Raw genomic sequence first — 20,124 nt, forward strand, 5'->3', positions numbered from 1 at the left:
TACGTGTTCCATTTCTGTACATGTTGCCACTCCGTTATTCTTTTTGACCATCCCTTCATGTGTGCTGCCCAAACCCACTTACCCAAAAAGTATCTTCGTCTGTCTCTCCATGAATGAGCGTCTCCTTGTCTATATCGCTTTATTTAACTCATTTGTATCTCCGTGTCTATCTCTCTTTGTGTCCAAAAGACAAATGGAGAGACACAGAAATACATGTCTGAACAACAGCATATTTGCATGGCTTAATCGAGAGGAATCTTTCCATCACCTGTGTAACGCTACGTGGAAGTTACCTGGCCTATCGCTTGTTTCTGAAGCTACAGGTCTTCTAGGAGTGATGGCCCTCCCTGTGCTTGTGAAACGTGGGGCTCTGGAATGGAACATCTGCACCGGTTTGAAACATTCAGGCTGGTGGTCTGCCTACGATCCATCCTGAGTTTAACCAGGCTGGATCGTGTGAGGGGCTCAGATCCTTGGAAGATCTGGACAGTCCCATCATCAGTGAGCTCCTCCGGCAGGCGAGCGTTGGCTTCGTCATGTAGCCCGCATACCCAGGCAGCTTATTTGGCCAGATATAGGTGGCCGAGTGGACTTTCCGATGATGGTGACAGCGGTGTCAAGATCGGCCTCTATGGAAGAGACGCTCCTGGGCAGTTGGAGACAGTCGCCCTTCAACATCGGTAGGTGGAGGAGCGCCGCTCAACTCGCGGAGTACCGGGTGGCTAAAACACAGCGAGGCACCTCGGTCAAACCGTAACGTATGGGTCTGTCCCGTGAAGTCTTCTTTCGTCTGGCTTATGTAGATGCAGAGCAACCAACTTCAATTAATTGCACATTCACTACAATTTCACATTCACATGGTCCAGCCAGACAACCGCGTCAGGAGTCGCGGAGTGTATCGCTGCGATGTCTCCGTCCCGTGCCTTGGCAGCAGCCAGAGCTTTCCACACTTAATTTTTCCTCCACGTGTACCTAGCTTGGCACAAGCGCTGCGGTAACGTCACCCGGTATACAGGACGCGTGGGTTCGACCCTGACGTCTGTATATATGGAGTTTGCATGTTTTCCCTGTGCAATTTTCTCCAGGTCTTCTGATTTTCCTCCCCTCCACATTTAGAGACGTGCGTTTAGATTTGGTGGCTCTAGATTTCTACATTGTTGAGCTATCATTTGTGCCCAGGACGATTCTGACAAAGAGCCATGTAGCTTGGTGGGCCTTACCTGGTAAATACAATATTAGTATTTAATTTTAGTGTCCGGGGAGCCATATGCAGTGGTTAGCGCAATGCACTATGAACCCGGTGGCCTGAGTTGGATTCCCTCTCACGACCTCGGGACCGTCCATAAATGACGTCACGCACCTAGGCGAAGGGGGGGGTCAGACATTTGTGAAGAGGGGGGGGGGGTTTGAGAAATGTGACGTCACATCAAAATGCGCAACTTTAAATATCGACAACACGTTCTACGTAATTAAATATACTTTTTAAGAATTGTTTTTCCTACAACATCAGAGTGCAGCGGCAAATTAAATACGCACTACAATGACAATAGTTTAAAGCGATTTGAAGCATGTGTTTTTTTTTGGGGGGGGGGGGGGCAGAGCTTTGTGACCTCATGTTTGAGGGGGGGGGCAGAGCTTTGGGACGTCATATTTGAGGGGGGGCGGTCAAAAATCGTCCAAAATCGCGTGACGTCATTTATGGACGGCCCCCTATCACAGTGTCGAATAATTGAACCGGTCATGGGCCCTCCCCTAGGTCGACTCGACCATAAATGGGAGTGTAACATCAGCCCTGGGGGCAGACAGGCGACGGCGTGGTTACCGTGTTGGCCACCCCCCTCTCTCAACCCGCGTGGCCGTTCCAGCACTTGCCCCGCGGTGCGGGCGAGGCTACACGGGGCCCTTTGTCTGTGTGACGCTTGGCCCGTGCCGCCCACACGCGCCGCGCTCTCGACGCGATTCGCGCCCGCAGATTCGCGCCCGCCGCGCGCCGTGACCACCAAACTCGAGCCGGCAGACTGCCAACACAAACCAGAGGCTCCTGTATCATCCCGCAACACGTCGCAGCAGAGCGTCTTTCAAGGTGAGTACAACGTTTATCACCATGATTACGACTAAACAACGAGTGAATAAACACGCTCGTAATGAAGTAACAAGTTAGAATCTGCCGTTGTGCGCCGTGCGCGCGATGTGGAGCGCGGCGCAGCGCCGCGTTTCGCGGCCCGCACATTCGCCGCGGCCTGCGAGTCGACTCCGGGCGCCGCAGCCCCCCCCCCCACACTGTGCCGCCCCCCCGCACTGTACCGCCCCCCCGCACTGTACCGCTCCCCCGCACTGTACCGCCCCCGCACTGTACCGCCCCCGCACTGTACCGCCCCCCGCACTGTACCGCCCCCCGCACTGTACCGCCCCCCCCCGCACTGTACCGCTCCCCCCGCACTGTACCGCCCCCGCACTGTACCGCCCCCCGCACTGTACCGCCCCCCGCACTGTACCGCCCCCCGCACTGTACCGCCCCCCCCCCGCACTGTACCGCCCCCCCCGCACTGTACCGTCACAGCCCTCGCCGCAGCAGCAGCGCCGTCGGCGACTCGACGACGGCGCCGCGGGCTTCCGCGTGTCACGAGCACGGTGCCTCAGTGTGTACTGTATTGTGCCTCAGTGTGTACTGTGTTGTGTCTCAGTGTGTACTGTATTGTGCCTCAGTGTGTACTGTATTGTGTCTCAGTGTGTACTGTGTTGTGTCTCAGTGTGTACTGTATTGTGTCTCAGTGTGTACTGTATTGTGCCTCAGTGTGTACTGTGTTGTGTCTCAGTGTGTACTGTGTTGTCTCAGTGTGTACTGTATTGTGTCTCAGTGTGTACTGTATTGTGTCTCAGTGTGTACTGTGTTGTCTCAGTGTGTACTGTATTGTGTCTCAGTGTGTACTGTGTTGTGTGTACTGTATTGTGCCTCAGTGTGTACTGTGTTGTGTCTCAGTGTGTACTGTATTGTGTCTCAGTGTGTACTGTGCTGTGTCTCAGTGTGTACTGTATTGTGTCTCAGTGTGTACTGTGTTGCGTCTCAGCGTGTACTGTATTGTGCCTCAGTGTGTACTGTGTTGTGTCTCAGCGTGTACTGTGTTGTGTCTCAGTGTATACTGTGTTGCGTCTCAGTGTGTACTGTGTTGCGTCTCAGTGTGTACTGTATTGCGCCTCAGTGTGTACTGTGTTGTGTCTCAGTGTATACTGTGTTGCGTCTCAGTGTGTACTGTGTTGCGTCTCAGTGTGTACTGTGTTGCGTCTCAGTGTGTACTGTATTGCGCCTCAGTGTGTACTGTGTTGCGTCTCAGTGTGTACTGTGTTGCGTCTCAGTGTGTACTGTGTTGTGTCTCAGTGTGTACTGTGTTGCGCCTCAGTGTGTACTGTGTTGCGTCTCAGTGTGTACTGTGTTGTGTCTCAGTGTGTACTGTGTTGTGTCTCAGTGTGTACTGTGTTGCGTCTCAGTGTGTACTGTGTTGCGTCTCAGTGTGTACTGTATTGCGCCTCAGTGTGTACTGTGTTGCGTCTCAGTGTACTGTGTTGCGTCTCAGTGTGTACTGTGTTGCGTCTCAGTGTGTACTGTGTTGCGTCTCAGCGTGTACTGTGTTGCGCCTCAGTGTGTACTGTGTTGTCTCAGTGTGTACTGTATTGTGTCTCAGTGTGTACTGTATTGTGTCTCAGTGTGTACTGTGTTGTCTCAGTGTGTACTGTATTGTGTCTCAGTGTGTACTGTGTTGTGTGTACTGCATTGTGCCTCAGTGTGTACTGTGTTGTGTCTCAGTGTGTACTGTATTGTGTCTCAGTGTGTACTGTGCTGTGTCTCAGTGTGTACTGTATTGTGTCTCAGTGTGTACTGTGTTGCGTCTCAGCGTGTACTGTATTGTGCCTCAGTGTGTACTGTGTTGTGTCTCAGCGTGTACTGTGTTGTGTCTCAGTGTATACTGTGTTGCGTCTCAGTGTGTACTGTGTTGCGTCTCAGTGTGTACTGTATTGCGCCTCAGTGTGTACTGTGTTGTGTCTCAGTGTATACTGTGTTGCGTCTCAGTGTGTACTGTGTTGCGTCTCAGTGTGTACTGTGTTGCGTCTCAGTGTGTACTGTATTGCGCCTCAGTGTGTACTGTGTTGCGTCTCAGTGTGTACTGTGTTGCGTCTCAGTGTGTACTGTGTTGTGTCTCAGTGTGTACTGTGTTGCGCCTCAGTGTGTACTGTGTTGCGTCTCAGTGTGTACTGTGTTGTGTCTCAGTGTGTACTGTGTTGTGTCTCAGTGTGTACTGTGTTGCGTCTCAGTGTGTACTGTGTTGCGTCTCAGTGTGTACTGTATTGCGCCTCAGTGTGTACTGTGTTGCGTCTCAGTGTACTGTGTTGCGTCTCAGTGTGTACTGTGTTGCGTCTCAGTGTGTACTGTGTTGCGTCTCAGCGTGTACTGTGTTGCGCCTCAGCGTGTACTGTGTTGCGTCTCAGCGTGTACTGTATTGCGTCTCAGCGTGTACTGTGTTGCGTCTCAGCCTGTACTGTGTTGCGTCTCAGCGTGTACTGTATTGCGTCTCAGCGTGTACTGTATTGTGTGTCAGCGTGTACTGTGTTGTCTCAGTGTGTACTGTATTGTGTATAGCGTGTACTGTGTTGTGTCTCAGCGTGTACTGTGTTGTGTCTCAGCGTGTACTGTGGTGTGTCTCAGCGTGTACTGTATTGTGTCTCAGCGTGTACTGTATTGTGTCTCAGTGTGTACTGTGTTGTGTCTCAGTGTGTACTGTGTTGTGTCTCAGTGTGTACTGTGCTGTGTCTCAGTGTGTACTGTGTTGTGTCTCAGTGTGTACTGTGTTGTGTCTCTGTGTACTGTGTTGTGTATCAGTGTGTACTGTGTTGTGTCTCAGTGTGTACTGTGGTGTCTCAGCGTGTACTGTGTTGTGTCTCAGCGTGTACTGTATTGGGTCTCAGCGTGTACTGTATTGGGTCTCAGTGTGTACTGTGTTGTGTCTGTGTACTGTATTGTCTCAGCGTGTACTGGATTGTGTGTCTCAGCGTGTACTGTATTGTGTCTCAGCGTGTACTGTATTGTGTCTCAGCGAGTACTTTATTGTGTCTCAGCGTGTACTGGATTGTGTGTCTCAGCGTGTACTGTGTTGTGTCTCAGCGTGTACTGTTTTGTCTCAGTGTGTACTGTATTGTGTGTCTCAGTGTGTACTGTGTCTCAGCGTGTACTGTATTGTGTCTCAGTGTGTACTGTGTTGTGTCTCAGTGTGTACTGTGTTGTCTGTGTACTGTATTGTGCCTCAGTGTGTACTGTGTTGTGTCTCAGCGTGTATTGTATTGTGTCTCAGCGTGTACTGTAATGTGTCTCTGTACTGTGTTGTCTCAGTGTGTACTGTATTGTGTCTCAGCGTGTACTGTGTTGTGTCTCAGCGTGTACTGTGTTGTGTCTCAGCGTGTACTGTGTTGTGTCTCAGCGTGTACTGTGTTGTCTCAGCGTGTACTGTATTGTGTCTCAGCGTGTACTGTGTTGTGTCTCAGCGTGTACTGTATTGTGTCTCAGCGTGTACTGCATTGTGTCTCAGCGTGTACTGTATTGTGTCTCAGCGTGTACTGTATTGTGTCTCAGTGTGTACTGTGTTGTGTCTCAGTGTGTACTGTATTGTGTCTCAGTGTGTACTGTATTGTGTCTCAGTGTGTACTGTATTGTGTCTCAGTGTGTACTGTGTTGTGTCTCAGTGTGTACTGTGTTGCGTCTCAGTGTGTACTGTATTGTGTCTCAGTGTGTACTGTATTGTGTCTCAGTGTGTACTGTGTTGCGTCTCAGCGTGTACTGTATTGCGTCTCAGCGTGTACTGTATTGTGTCTCAGCGTGTACTGTGTTGTGTCTCAGTGTGTACTGTGTTGCGTCTCAGTGTGTACTGTGTTGCGTCTCAGTGTGTACTGTATTGTGTATCAGCGTGTACTGTATTGTGTCTCAGCGTGTACTGTATTGTGTCTCAGCGTGTACTGTATTGTGTCTCAGCATGTACTGTGTTGTGTCTCAGCGTGTACTGTATTGTGTCTCAGTGTGTACTGTATTGTGTCTCAGTGTGTACTGTGTTGTGTCTCGGTGTGTACTGTGTTGTGTCTCGGTGTGTACTGTGTTGTGTCTCAGTGTGTACTGTATTGTGTCTCAGTGTGTACTGTATTGTGTCTCAGTGTGTACTGTATTGTGTCTCAGTGTGTACTGTATTGTGTCTCGTGTGTACTGTGTTGTGTCTCAGTGTGTACTGTGTTGTGTCTCAGTGTGTACTGTGTTGTGTCTCAGTGCGTACTGTGTTGCGCCTCATTGTACTGTGTTGCGTCTCAGCGTGTACTGTGTTGTGTCTCAGCGTGTACTGTGTTGTGTCTCAGCGTGTACTGTGTTGCGTCTCAGCGTGTACTGTGTTGTCTCAGCGTCTACTGTGTTGTGTCTCAGCGTCTACTGTGTTGTGTCTCAGCGTGTACTGTGTTGTGTCTCAGCGTGTACTGTATTGTCTCAGCGTGTACTGTGTTGTGTCTCAGCGTGTACTGTGTTGTGTCTCAGCGTGTACTGTGTTGTGTCTCAGCGTGTACTGTGTTGTGTATCAGCGTGTACTGTGTTGTGTCTCAGTGCGTACTGTATTGTGTCTGTGTACTGTGTTGTCTCAGTGTGTACTGTATTGTGTCTCAGTGTGTACTGTATTGTGTCTCAGCGTGTACTGTATTGTGTCTCAGCGTGTACTGTGTTGTGTCTCAGCGTGTACTGTGTTGTGTCTCAGCGTGTACTGTGTTGTGTCTCAGCGTGTACTGTGTGTCTCAGCGTGTACTGTATTGTGTCTCAGCGTGTACTGTGTTGTGTCTCAGCGTGTACTGTGTTGTGTCTCAGTGTACTGTGTTGTCTTAGTGTGTACTGTATTTTGTCTGAGTGTGTACTGTGTTGTGTCTGTATACTGTATTGTGTCTCAGTGTGTACTGTATTGTGTCCCAGTGTGTACTGTATTGTGTCTCAGCGTGTACTGTATTGGGTCTCAGTGTGTACTGTATTGGGTCTCAGTGTGTACTGTGTTGTGTCTGTGTACTGTATTGTCTCAGCGTATACTGTATTGTGTCTCAGCGTGTACTGTATTGTGTCTCAACGAGTACTTTATTGTGTCTCAGTGTGTACTGTAGTGTCTCAGTATGTACTGTATTGTGTGTCTCAGCGTGTATTGTGTTGTGTCTCAGCGTGTACTGTAGTGTCTCAGCGTATACTGTATTGGTATTGTGTGTCTCAGTGTGTACTGTGTCTCAGCGTGTACTGTATTGTGTCTCAGCTTGTACTGTATTGTGTCTCAGAGTGTACTGTATTGTGTCTCAGCGTGTGCTGTATTGTGTCTCAGCGTGTACTGTATTGTGTCTCAGCGTGTACTGTGTTGTGTCTCAGCGTGTACTGTGTTGTGTCTCAGCGTGTACTGTATTGTGTCTCAGCGTGTACTGTATTGTGTCTCAGAGTGTACTGTATTGTGTCTAAGCGTGCACTGTATTGTGTCTCAGCGTTGACTGTTGTGTCTCAGCGTGTACTGTATTGTGTCTCAGCGTGTACTGTATTGTCTCAGCGTGTACTGTATTGTCTCAGTGTACTGTATTGTGTCTCAGTGTGTACTGTGTTGTCTCAGTGTGTACTGTATTGTGTCTCAGTGTGTACTGTGTTGTGTGTACTGTATTGTGCCTCAGTGTGTACTGTGTTGTGTCTCAGTGTGTACTGTATTGTGTCAGTGTGTACTGTGTTGTGTCTCAGTGTGTACTGTATTGTGTCTCGGTGTGTACTGTGTTGCGTCTCAGCGTGTACTGTATTGTGCCTCAGTGTGTACTGTGTTGTGTCTCAGTGTGTACTGTATTGCGCCTCAGTGTGTACTGTGTTGTGTCTCTGTGTACTGTATTGTGTCTCAGTGTGTACTGTGTTGTGTCTCAGTGTGTACTGTGTTGTGTCTCAGTGTATACTGTGTTGCGTCTCAGTGTGTACTGTGTTGCGTCTCAGCGTGTACTGTGTTGCGTCTCAGTGTGTACTGTGTTGCGTCTCAGTGTGTACTGTATTGCGTCTCAGCGTGTACTGTGTTGCGCCTCAGCGTGTACTGTATTGTGTCTCAGCGTGTACTGTGTTGCGTCTCAGTGTGTACTGTATTGCGCCTCAGTGTGTACTGTGTTGCGTCTCAGTGTGTACTGTGTTGCGTCTCAGTGTGTACTGTGTTGCGTCTCAGTGTGTACTGTATTGCGTCTCAGCGTGTACTGTGTTGCGCCTCAGCGTGTACTGTGTTGCGTCTCAGCGTGTACTGTATTGCGTCTCAGCGTGTACTGTGTTGTGTCTCAGCCTGTACTGTGTTGCGTCTCAGCGTGTACTGTATTGCGCCTCAGCGTGTACTGTGTTGCGTCTCAGCGTGTACTGTATTGCGTCTCAGCGTGTACTGTGTTGTGTCTCAGCCTGTACTGTGTTGCGTCTCAGCGTGTACTGTATTGCGTCTCAGCGTGTACTGTGTTGTGTCTCAGCCTGTACTGTGTTGCGTCTCAGTGTGTACTGTGTTGCGTCTCAGTGTGTACTGTATTGCGTCTCAGCGTGTACTGTGTTGCGCCTCAGCGTGTACTGTGTTGCGTCTCAGCGTGTACTGTATTGCGTCTCAGCGTGTACTGTGTTGTGTCTCAGCCTGTACTGTGTTGCGTCTCAGCGTGTACTGTATTGCGTCTCAGCGTGTACTGTATTGTCTCAGCGTGTACTGTGTTGTCTCAGTGTGTACTGTATTGTGTATAGCGTGTACTGTGTTGTGTCTCAGCGTGTACTGTGTTGTGTCTCAGCGTGTACTGTGGTGTGTCTCAGCGTGTACTGTATTGTGTCTCAGCGTGTACTGTGTTGTGTCTCAGTGTGTACTGTGTTGTGTCTCAGTGTGTACTGTGTTGTGTCTCAGTGTGTACTGTGCTGTGTCTCAGTGTGTACTGTGTTGTGTCTCAGTGTGTACTGTGTTGTGTCTCTGTGTACTGTGTTGTGTATCAGTGTGTACTGTGTTGTGTCTCAGTGTGTACTGTGTTGTGTCTCAGTGTGTACTGTGTTGTGTCTCAGTGTGTACTGTGTTGTCTCAGTGTGTACTGTGTTGTGTCTCAGCGTGTACTGTGTTGTCTCAGCGTGTACTGTGTTGTGTCTCAGCGTGTACTGTGGTGTGTCTCAGCGTGTACTGTATTGTGTCTCAGCGTGTACTGTATTGTGTCTCAGTGTGTACTGTGTTGTGTCTCAGTGTGTACTGTGTTGTGTCTCAGTGTGTACTGTGCTGTGTCTCAGTGTGTACTGTGTGTCTCAGTGTGTACTGTGTTGTGTCTCAGTGTGTACTGTGTTGTGTATCAGTGTGTACTGTGTGTCTCAGTGTGTACTGTGTTGTGTCTCAGTGTGTACTGTGTTGTGTCTCAGTGTGTACTGTGTTGTCTCAGTGTGTACTGTGTTGTGTCTCAGCGTGTACTGTGTTGTGTCTCAGCGTGTACTGTGTTGTGTCTCAGCGTGTACTGTATTGGGTCTCAGCGTGTACTGTATTGGGTCTCAGTGTGTACTGTGTTGTGTCTGTGTACTGTATTGTCTCAGCGTGTACTTTATTGTGTCTCAGCGTGTACTGGATTGTGTGTCTCAGCGTGTACTGTGTTGTGTCTCAGCGTGTACTGTTTTGTCTCAGTGTGTACTGTATTGTGTGTCTCAGTGTGTACTGTGTCTCAGCGTGTACTGTATTGTGTCTCAGTGTGTACTGTGTTGTGTCTCAGTGTGTACTGTGTTGTCTGTGTACTGTATTGTGCCTCAGTGTGTACTGTGTTGTGTCTCAGCGTGTATTGTATTGTGTCTCAGCGTGTACTGTAATGTGTCTCTGTACTGTGTTGTCTCAGTGTGTACTGTATTGTGTCTCAGTGTGTACTGTATTGTGTCTCAGTGTGTACTGTATTGCGTCTCAGTGGGTACTGTATTGTGTCTCAGTGTGTACTGTATTGTCTCAGCGTGTACTGTATTGTGTCTCAGCGTGTACTGTGTTGTGTCTCAGCGTGTACTGTATTGTGTCTCAGCGTGTACTGCATTGTGTCTCAGCGTGTACTGTATTGTGTCTCAGCGTGTACTGTATTGTGTCTCAGTGTGTACTGTGTTGTGTCTCAGTGTGTACTGTATTGTGTCTCAGTGTGTACTGTGTTGCGTCTCAGTGTGTACTGTGTTGCGTCTCAGCGTGTACTGTGTTGCGTCTCAGCGTGTACTGTATTGTGTCTCAGTGTGTACTGTGTTGCGTCTCAGTGTGTACTGTGTTGTGTCTCAGTGTGTACTGTATTGTGTCTCAGTGTGTACTGTGTTGCGTCTCAGTGTGTACTGTGTTGCGTCTCAGCGTGTACTGTATTGTGTCTCAGTGTATACTGTGTTGCGTCTCAGCGTGTACTGTATTGCGTCTCAGCGTGTACTGTATTGCGCCTCAGCGTGTACTGTGTTGCGTCTCAGCGTGTACTGTATTGTGTCTCAGCATGTACTGTGTTGCGTCTCAGTGTGTACTGTATTGCGTCTCAGCGTGTACTGTATTGTGTCTCAGCGTGTACTGTGTTGTCAGTGTGTACTGTATTGTGTATCAGCGTGTACTGTATTGTGTCTCAGCGTGTACTGTATTGTGTCTCAGCGTGTACTGTATTGTGTCTCAGCATGTACTGTGTTGTGTCTCAGCGTGTACTGTATTGTGTCTCAGTGTGTACTGTATTGTGTCTCAGTGTGTACTGTGTTGTGTCTCGGTGTGTACTGTGTTGTGTCTCGGTGTGTACTGTGTTGTGTCTCAGTGTGTACTGTATTGTGTCTCAGTGTGTACTGTATTGTGTCTCAGTGTGTACTGTATTGTGTCTCAGTGTGTACTGTATTGTGTCTCGTGTGTACTGTGTTGTGTCTCAGTGTGTACTGTGTTGTGTCTCAGTGTGTACTGTGTTGTCTCAGTGTGTACTGTGTTGTGTCTCAGTGCGTACTGTGTTGCGCCTCATTGCGTACTGTGTTGCGCCTCATTGCGTACTGTGTTGCGTCTCAGCGTGTACTGTGTTGCGTCTCAGCGTGTACTGTGTTGTGTCTCAGCGTGTACTGTGTTGCGCCTCAGCGTGTACTGTATTGTGTCTCAGCGTGTACTGTGTTGCGCCTCAGCGTGTACTGTGTTGCGCCTCAGCGTGTACTGTGTTGTGTCTCAGTGTGTACTGTGTTGTGTCTCAGCGTGTACTGTGTTGTGTCTCAGCGTGTACTGTGTTGTGTCTCAGCGTGTACTGTATTGTCTCAGCGTGTACTGTGTTGTGTCTCAGCGTGTACTGTGTTGTGTATCAGCGTGTACTGTGTTGTGTCTCAGTGCGTACTGTATTGTGTCTGTGTACTGTGTTGTCTCAGTGTGTACTGTATTGTGTCTCAGTGTGTACTGTATTGTGTCTCAGCGTGTACTGTGTTGTGTCTCAGCGTGTACTGTGTTGTGTCTCAGCGTGTACTGTGTTGTGTCTCAGCGTGTACTGTGTTGTGTCTCAGCGTGTACTGTATTGTGTCTCAGCGTGTACTGTGTTGTGTCTCAGCGTGTACTGTGTTGTGTCTCAGTGTACTGTGTTGTCTTAGTGTGTACTGTATTTTGTCTGAGTGTGTACTGTGTTGTGTCTGTGTACTGTATTGTCTCAGCGTATACTGTATTGTGTCTCAGCGTGTACTGTATTGTGTCTCAACGAGTACTTTATTGTGTCTCAGTGTGTACTGTAGTGTGTCTCAGTATGTACTGTATTGTGTGTCTCAGCGTGTATTGTGTTGTGTCTCAGCGTGTACTGTAGTGTCTCAGCGTATACTGTATTGTGTGTCTCAGTGTGTACTGTGTCTCAGCGTGTACTGTATTGTGTCTCAGCTTGTACTGTATTGTGTCTCAGAGTGTACTGTATTGTGTCTCAGCGTGTGCTGTATTGTGTCTCAGCGTGTACTGTATTGTGTCTCAGCGTGTACTGTGTTGTGTCTCAGCGTGTACTGTGTTGTGTCTCAGCGTGTACTGTATTGTCTCAGCGTGTACTGTATTGTGTCTCAGCATGTACTGTATTGTGTCTCAGAGTGTACTGTATTGTGTCTAAGCGTGCACTGTATTGTGTCTCAGCGTTGACTGTTGTGTCTCAGCGTTGACTGTTGTGTCTCAGCGTGTACTGTATTGTGTCTCAGCGTGTACTGTATTGCGTCTCAGCGTGTACTGTATTGCGTCTCAGCGTGTACTGTATTGTGTCTCAGCGTGTACTGTATTGTCTCAGCGTGTACTGTATTGTCTCAGTGTACTGTGTTGTGTCTCAGTGTGTACTGTGTTGTGTCTCAGTGTGTACTGTATTGTGTCTTAGTGTGTACTGTGTTGTGTCTCAGCGTGTACTGTATTGTGTCTCAGCGTGTACTGTGTTGTGTCTCAGCGTGTACTGTGTTGTGTCTTAGCGTGTACTGTATTGTGTCTCTCATAATGTGTACCGTGTTAGTACGGTTGGCTACGTATGGTGCAAAAGAAGTTTAACATACATATTTAAGGAACGAAACAGGAGGATTTCTCCATAAATCTGGCTTCCGCCTGATGGTGCCGGTTGTAATTTCTGGCGAAACATAAATGTTGTGGATTTTCTCTCTAACACACCGGTGTGCTGTACTAGTAGCGAATTGGCATTGTTTGTGACATCCTTCCTAGTTGGTTGTGTCGGGTGGTGGCGGGTTTAAGGACACATTTATATTCACGCAATCTAACCGAAAAAAACCCGTTATTATTAATGCTTTGTTTGACTGATGCGTTTATACCCACGCGGCCGTCTCTGCTGCTGTGCGAGAGGGGGCTTGCATGACTGGGGCCAGTGTATCTTTGTGGGGCCCAGTGAGACTCGTAGAGACCCGCAGAGGCTCATATAAACACAGGCACTTATTGGGAAACCGAGTCTATTGGACATTTGTTAAAAAGAGCTTTATAGCTCATCAGATTTCTCCAGTTTAAGATACACTCACAGACTCGTAGGCAGAGACCCAGAATTACGTTGCTTGCTTTTAATTTGTTATTTGCCGTGTAGGTTGCGGTGCCCTTTCATTGTGGTGTATGTGCGTTGCATATCCATTCTCAATTAGTTTCGAACAGTGGAGCACAAAAATAACATTTAACAAGTAAATATAACAATGTATATTATTTTATGGAAGAATTAAGAAAACTATCCCTTTTGAAATTCACCTTGGTGTTTTTTGTATCTTTGGACAGATATCGGAAGGGACTGTGATGCTAGCGTAGCGGCAAACTGCCATTCTGCTGATTTGGCGTCTTTCCTCCGACGGCCGGACACACTCGCAGAAGCTATGGAGGCCTTGGACATGATGTTGGCCGGGGAGCCTATGGAGGATGACGAGGAGGAAGAGGAGGAGGAAGAGGAAGGAAACGGCCAAGAAGATGGCCTTTGTGAGGAGGACGACGAGACGGACGAGGAGGAGGACGACGACAATGAGCAGGAGTCGTGTGGGCCGGCCATGGAGGAGTGTCTGCTGGCCGGGGAGCTGGTGAGCCTGCCGGAGACGTTGCTGGAGAGCCCGGAGCTGTGGGCCGAGGTGCTGTCGGCCGACACGTGGCGCGAGGCCCTGTCGGACGCGGAGCGCGCGCGACTCTGGGCGCTGCTGCCCTCCTTCCCTGCGGAGGAGGCGGAGAACCGCCACGCCACCCTGCGCGCCCTCTTCTCCGGTGAAAACTTCCGGTTCGGAAATCCGCTAGAAAGCGCTCAGCGCATGTTCCAAACGGGCTTCTTCAGCCCCGAGGTAGTGCACTACAGGGCCCTGTGCCGCAAGGCGCAGTACAAGCGCTACCTGCGGCTGCAGCAGCAGCGCACGCGTGGCCTACTGCGCGAGATCCTGCTATCTCGCCAAGAGCTGCTGCAAGCCGCCGCGCGGCACCAGCCCGCGGACTCGCTCAAGCGCAAGCGCCGGCTGGAGAGGCAGGCAGGCAGAGAGGGTGCCGAGGCCAGGGAGGAGCGGGTGAGGAAGCGGTTTCGCAACATCCTCAACGAAGTGCGGGAGGAGTGCGGCGACCCCAATCCATCTTCGGATGAGGATGAAGAAGACCCGCAGCTGCGAAGAGGAACCAGGAGCCCGGTCTCCACCACCGCCGCAGCACCGCGAGTCCTCCCTACTCTGTGCACACAGGACATGAAGACGCTGGACAGGGAGGAGATGGGGGACGAGGGGATAAAGTCATTGATGAAGAGTCACCTGGCCAGACGGAAGATTCACCCGGACGATCCGGCCCTGGACACGAGCGAGCTGACCCTCGGCGACATCCTCACGCGCATGAACGTGCCCAACAAGAAGGGGGGCGGAACCATTTCGGAGTTGGCGGGGCTCGTGGTGCCGCGGCGCCGGATGAAGGAGGAGAAGCGCCGTCGGGGAAAAATCAAGCAGGAGGGCGACGTCGCTGTGGAGCAGCCGTCCGTCTCTCCAGACGGGAGCTGCCCGGTGCAGGAGGCAGAGCAGCTGCCCTCTGTGACGCCCAAGGCGGAAGTGCCGGAAGACCTGTGGACCTCGGAGAGGGATGGGAACTCTCCTTCGTGTTTCTTCGGCCTCCTCCGCAATCTTTTCCTGCCGGACGGAAAAGCCAACTCGGCGGCACTGGAAGAGGGCGTATCTGCGTTCTTAACCTCTCCAGCTGCTCAAAGCACCGGCTGGGTTCTCGCGGGGCAGAACTGGCAAGAGCTCGTGCCGTCTTCACTGCAGTTCCTGGCCGGAGACGCCAGCATGACGCTGCCTTCGTTGCCCCCAAATTTTGCTCCCTATGTCGACTACAAAGACAGACTGCAGCAGTGGAAGTGGATCGGTGGCGGCCGCGACTCGAACGGTGAAATGGAGGTGCTGTGCCAGCTGTGGTTGGAAACGAAAGATCAGAGCCGGTCAAAAGAGCGCGAGGAGGGCGAAATCTTGCCGCCCACGCCGCGGGTGAGGACCGACTACGTTGTGCGTCCGAGCACCGAGGAGGAGAAGAGAGTCTTCCAGGAGCGGGAGCGGCAGCGCTACAGCCAGCCGCACAAGGCGTTCACCTTCTGCATGCATGGCTTCGAGTCGGTGGTGGGGCCCGTGAAGGGCGTGTTTGACAAGGAGACGGCGCTGAACAAGGCCCGGGAGCACTCCCTGCTGCGCTCAGATCGTCCCGCCTACGTCACCATCCTGTCCCTGGTTCGAGACGCGGCGGCGCGACTGCCCAACGGCGAGGGGACACGCGCCGAGATTTGCGAGCTTCTCAAGGACTCGCAGTTTTTGGCTTCCGACGTCACCAATGCGCAGATCAACACCGTCGTAAGTGGCGCCTTGGACCGGCTGCACTACGAGAAGGACCCCTGCGTCAAGTACGATATCGGCCGCAAGCTGTGGATCTATCTGCACAGGAACCGCAGTCAGGAGGAGTTTGAAAGAATTCACCAGGCGCAGGCTGCAGCGGCGAAAGCCAAGAAGGCGTTGCAGCAGAAACCGAAGCCGCCCGGCAAAGGGAAATCCGGCTTTAAGGAGATACCGATGCTCGTGCCTCCCGAGGGAAACGCGAGCTCCCTGGAACCGTCCACGCCCCCCACGCCGACCTTGAGCACCACGTCGTTCGCCGCGGTGTCGGCACACGCAGCCATCTCAAAGATCATCACCCCCAAGGTGGAGGAGAACGAGAAGGCTCAACCGGAGAGCAACGCTGAACCGAGCTTGCAGGGACCGAGTCCTCTTTGCCCGAGCCTCCCGGTAATGCCACAGATAAGCGGCCTCATCAAGTCGCCACAGACGCCATCATCGGAACCGCTTCCGGTCAAGAAGCTGATCCCCCCGACGCCGACGGCACAGCAGCCGGTAGCGTCGCATCACCCAGAAGTCAACGCGAGGGCTCCGGCGCCGGACACGCCGACTCCGCACCCCTCCCGCACGGTGATCATCGTCACCTCGGCAGCCCCCTCCACGCCAGCCCCGGCCGCACGCGTTTCCACGGCGACCGTCACCGTCTCCGCGGTGACGTCCCCGTCCGTGGCAACGGTGTCCATTGCCAGCCTGGCCGCCTCCGTGGCCCTGCCCGCGCCCACGTTTGGCGCGGCCATCTCTGCGCCGCTCACGGTCGTCTCCAAGGGGCTGGCGGGCGCATCCGTGCACTCCGCCACCCCGGCCACGTCCGCCGCGTCGGCCGCCGTCTCCAAGGCGACGCCGTCCACGCCCGTCATCGTCTCCGTGACGGGCACGGGGCCGTCCGCGCAGCTCAAGACGCAGACGGTGGTGAGGAAGGTGTCCCTGGGCGCGGGCAAAGGGGTGACCGCGTCGAATCTGCGCATTCAGGGGAAGGACGTGACGCCGCTGCCCCTGAGCACCGTGTCGCTGCCCCGGGGGCAGCAGGTCACCCTCACCACCGCGCTGGCCGCGCTGCCCCGCACCCAGACTGTGCTGCGCCTGCCCCACGAAATGGCCGCCGCTCTCTCCAAGGGGCAGCTGACCACTCTGAAGGTCACCCCCGAGCTGCTGTCCTCGCTGGGGGTTAGTCGGGGCATGTCCGGCACAGCCGTGCTCTCCCCGCAGGGCATCCTGTCGTCGGCCACGGTCATCAAGACGACGCCGGAAATGCCCGACCTGGATTCCTCGCCCGGGGCCGCCGTGAAGATGCTTCCTCGCCCGGGGCTTGCCGATCCAAAACCCGGCGTAGGACTTTTCCCCGCGAGCGGCGCCTCGAGCGCCGCCACGTTGTTGAAGTCCGTGACCGTCTCTTCCCTGGCGGGCCTCGGCCACGCGCAGACGTTTCTGCGCGCGGCCATCTCCACGGCGTCGGCACCGGCGGGCGTCGTCAAGTCCAGCTTCGTGTCTTCGGGCGGCATAACGTACAGCACCCCGCCGCACGCCAGGTCCACCGTCACCTCCTCGGTGCTCGCCACGCAGCCCAGTCTGGGCGGCGCCGGGCCGGCCACGGGGATATCGGGAGGCGTCGCCAAGCCGGGGGCGGGGACGGCCGGCATGCGGGCGATGCCCGAACTGGGCATCATCGTCGGCGCCGGCGAGGCGCGGGCGGGCGACAACGCCAAGCGGGCTCCCGCCGTCACGTCCGCGCGCGGCCCCCTGGGCGCGGCCGGCGCGGCCGTCGCCAGCTTGGCGTCCATCGGCCTCAGGCCCGCCCACGTCACCGCCACGGTGGTGTCCCACGCGCCGTCGGCCAAGGTGACGGGCACCATCACGCTGCCCATCTCGAACCTGCAGGTGCTTGGGCAGCACGGCCATGCCAAGGGGGGGCTCATCACCGCATCGGCGATTCTTAAGGGCAGCCTGCCCACCTCCGGCCTCGGGGGCCTGGGCCGCAACATCATCCTCACGACGATGCCGGCCGGCGCCAAGCTGCTGCCGGGACACAAGCCGGTGAGCTACATCACGCAGCAGCAGCTGCAGCAGCTGCAGCAGCAGCAGCAACAGCTGCAGCAGCTGCAGCAGCAGCAGCTGCAGCAGCAGCAGCTGCAGCAGCAGCAAGTGCGCATTCAGCAGCTGCCACAGGGCACCGTGGTGTGCCCCGCCGTCTCCATGCCAACCGTCGTCATGACCACCGAGTCCTCCGCCGACAAACAGCCGCCGGCACAGCTGCACAGTGCGACAGCGCCACAGCAGCAGCAGCAGCACATCACCATAGTCACGCAGGCACAAGCAGCACGGCCAACGCCAGCTCATCCAGCGCAGCACAGCAAGGAGAAGTCGTAGCTTCGGTGGCGCGTGTAATGCCCTGCACAGATCAAGTTATGTGTAGCAACTGGAATGCTGCCGGAGTGTAATGGCTTGCACACTGGGCTTGAAATCCAGGCTTGCACACTGGGCTTGAAATCCAGAAGTCGCCGCTTTGATCTCCCGACACGGCAGTTGAAACAATGGGAAAGGTTTATTAAAATCCCCCCTGTCCCACCGCCGCTGCCGCCTTTGTCAATGCAACAGTCCCTGAGCAGTCGATCAGAAAGTCACGTGTTGGTGTGAAGTGTGGGTACTGCCAGCTCTTCCAAAATGGATGGCCATCATGGAAGATTCGGGGCTGTCTGGAGCTCCCTCTAGTGGAGGCCCTTCTACCAACAGTGGACATGAGCAAGCAATTGCGGGGCTGCACTTTCAGCTTTTACAGCAACAGCAGTTGTGGAGTGGAAGAGCGAGTGACGCAGGATGTAAAATGAGGGCAGCGCTTGGCAGTGTGAGTGCAGACACCAACTTAATGGCTGGAAAAATGTAGAAAATTCTTTGTCCAAAATAACAATTATATTGTTTGTTATATTTATTTATTTTTGTTTGTATTCCTCTCTGAACTCTTTCTCTTTGAAATGAACATTGCCAAATCATGTTACACATATTTGGGCATCAAAGCCAGTCTGGATTAACCGGTACAGCACTTGCATAGATGGTGTTCTTTCAAAGTTACCTTTGCTAAGGGAAGAGCGGATACGTTGATGTGGATGTTAAGCGATATGGGTGCTCAACTGTCAGATCGGCCAAGGCTGGCTGGTAGTTGTTTGTTTTTTCTGCACATCTGTGTCATCCGTTGTGTAGTTCTGCATTGCCTATGCCAGGGCATCTATGCAAAATAAAGATCGCTTTCAATTTTACCTGCAGAGTAACATTCCGAACTGATGTCGTGTTGCACGTCTCGGTCAGCAGAGAATGTGTGGACCTAAACATTGGTTGCGGAATACTTCACACGGCACGTGTCGAGGTTGCAAGTGACCCGATCCTCGCAACAGAGTTGAACCCGTAAAACTGTCAGATTTCTTCAAACATAACTCGCGTCCGTTGTGCAGAACAATCGTTTCAAAATCATCTCGGAAACCCTTTCAAGTAAATTCTAGTTGTGCACTAAATGACTAAAATACAATACATTTTGAATAAAAAATGTGCAGTAATTTTAAGTTTGGATGCAATCACTTGACTTTAACATTCCTCGTGTTCCAACTGTTTGCTGTGTTTGGCCAACTTGACATGTCCATCGTAAAATGTCAGTGCATATTGGACTCCGCTGTGGTTTGGAGGCTGGTTGATATTGGTTTTTATTTACAACCCTGTGTCAATGCACTGTTAGATGAAGGCCTCCCCATGTCACGGTAGTTACGGAGGTTTTTTGACCGTACTTTACCCTACTGGCCAGTGCATGTTAGTGAATGTGGGAAGGTCGGGGCCGATTCAGATATCACTCTCGCGACTGATGACAGCCGTGGCCGGGAATCCACATCGGGTTACAGGGTTCGTAGTGCGGCGCACGAACCGCACCATTACGTTTAGGCACGGTCAAACAAAGCCACAGCCAAGAGGCATCGCGAGCCCTTCATCCAGCGGTGGATTGACAAAGGGCTGCGTCATATTCCACACGAGAAATTACCATCTGCCCTGTGTAGCCTCATGATGCATATCCTAACGTGTCGTTTATTTAGCATGTCCGCTTTAGAATTACAACCGTTGCTTTTGCTGTAAATTCCTCCAATTGCTGTTGCCTTAAGGGTGCTGCTGTTTCTGTTTCTGCGCGGATTGCTCAGTAAATGTTGCATTTGTGGACATGGCGACCAGCTGTTTATCAAACACTTGCTCCAGCACATTCATCTCGTGAGTTGTCTATTCCTTGGGTAGCTCTCCGGTGCTCTTTCAGGTTGCACCTCGTGTTGTTCAGCTTGATGTCCGACGTTTCGCTCCACGTGATTGGAGCTTCTGCAGCAACTGGAAAAGCTTCAGAACTGAATAAGCACCCAGCACGTGGAGCGAAACGCCGGACGATTGCCAAACAACACTCGGCACAACCAGAAAACACATCGATGGGCTGTACGTCGTGACCGTGGAAACCCACGCAGTGGTTTTCCTCGCGTGAACTGGAGAGGCGGCACAAGGGAAAAACTTCATCATGAACAAGGTGCTGTGGGATTGTGTGGTGCATTTCCCAAACAAATGGGTGGGATCAAGGCCGCCTCGAGTTTGTGTCTCCGCAAGCCACATGCCGTGTGTGTAACCAGGTGCACTTGGGTTGTTACAATAATCCGGTTGTCAGTTAAATTATTCATGGTCACTATTTTATTGAAATTGTAGTCCTTTAATTGCTTTAAATCGGTGTGGAAGGCCAAAATATTTTCAATATGGGCTCTAGAGCTCCCTCT

The 20,124-nt window shown here is 52.2% G+C and overlaps 1 protein-coding gene across 3 annotated transcripts; it reads left to right on the forward strand.

Annotated features, from left to right (window-relative positions):
* Positions 1 to 1,775: 1,775 nt before the first annotated feature.
* Positions 1,776 to 19,534, forward strand: NFRKB (nuclear factor related to kappaB binding protein). 3 transcript variants are annotated; one of them, XM_078608279.1, is made up of 2 exons: positions 1,776 to 2,083; positions 13,236 to 19,534. In XM_078608279.1, the coding sequence occupies exon 2, from the start codon at positions 13,331 to 13,333 to the stop codon at positions 17,708 to 17,710; it is 4,380 nt and encodes a 1,459-aa protein (XP_078464405.1). In that variant the 5' UTR covers positions 1,776 to 2,083; positions 13,236 to 13,330; the 3' UTR covers positions 17,711 to 19,534. The 3 variants fall into 3 exon arrangements, with proteins under 3 accessions (XP_078464405.1, XP_078464407.1, XP_078464406.1); XM_078608281.1 differs by lacking the exon at positions 1,776 to 2,083 and adding an exon at positions 2,557 to 2,631; XM_078608280.1 differs by lacking the exon at positions 1,776 to 2,083 and adding an exon at positions 2,564 to 2,639.
* The last annotated feature ends 590 nt before the right edge of the window (positions 19,535 to 20,124 follow it).

Source organism: Lampetra planeri, chromosome 29, assembly GCF_965212315.1.
Source record: "Lampetra planeri chromosome 29, kcLamPlan1.2.h2, whole genome shotgun sequence".
Lineage (NCBI taxonomy): Eukaryota > Metazoa > Chordata > Hyperoartia > Petromyzontiformes > Petromyzontidae > Lampetra > Lampetra planeri.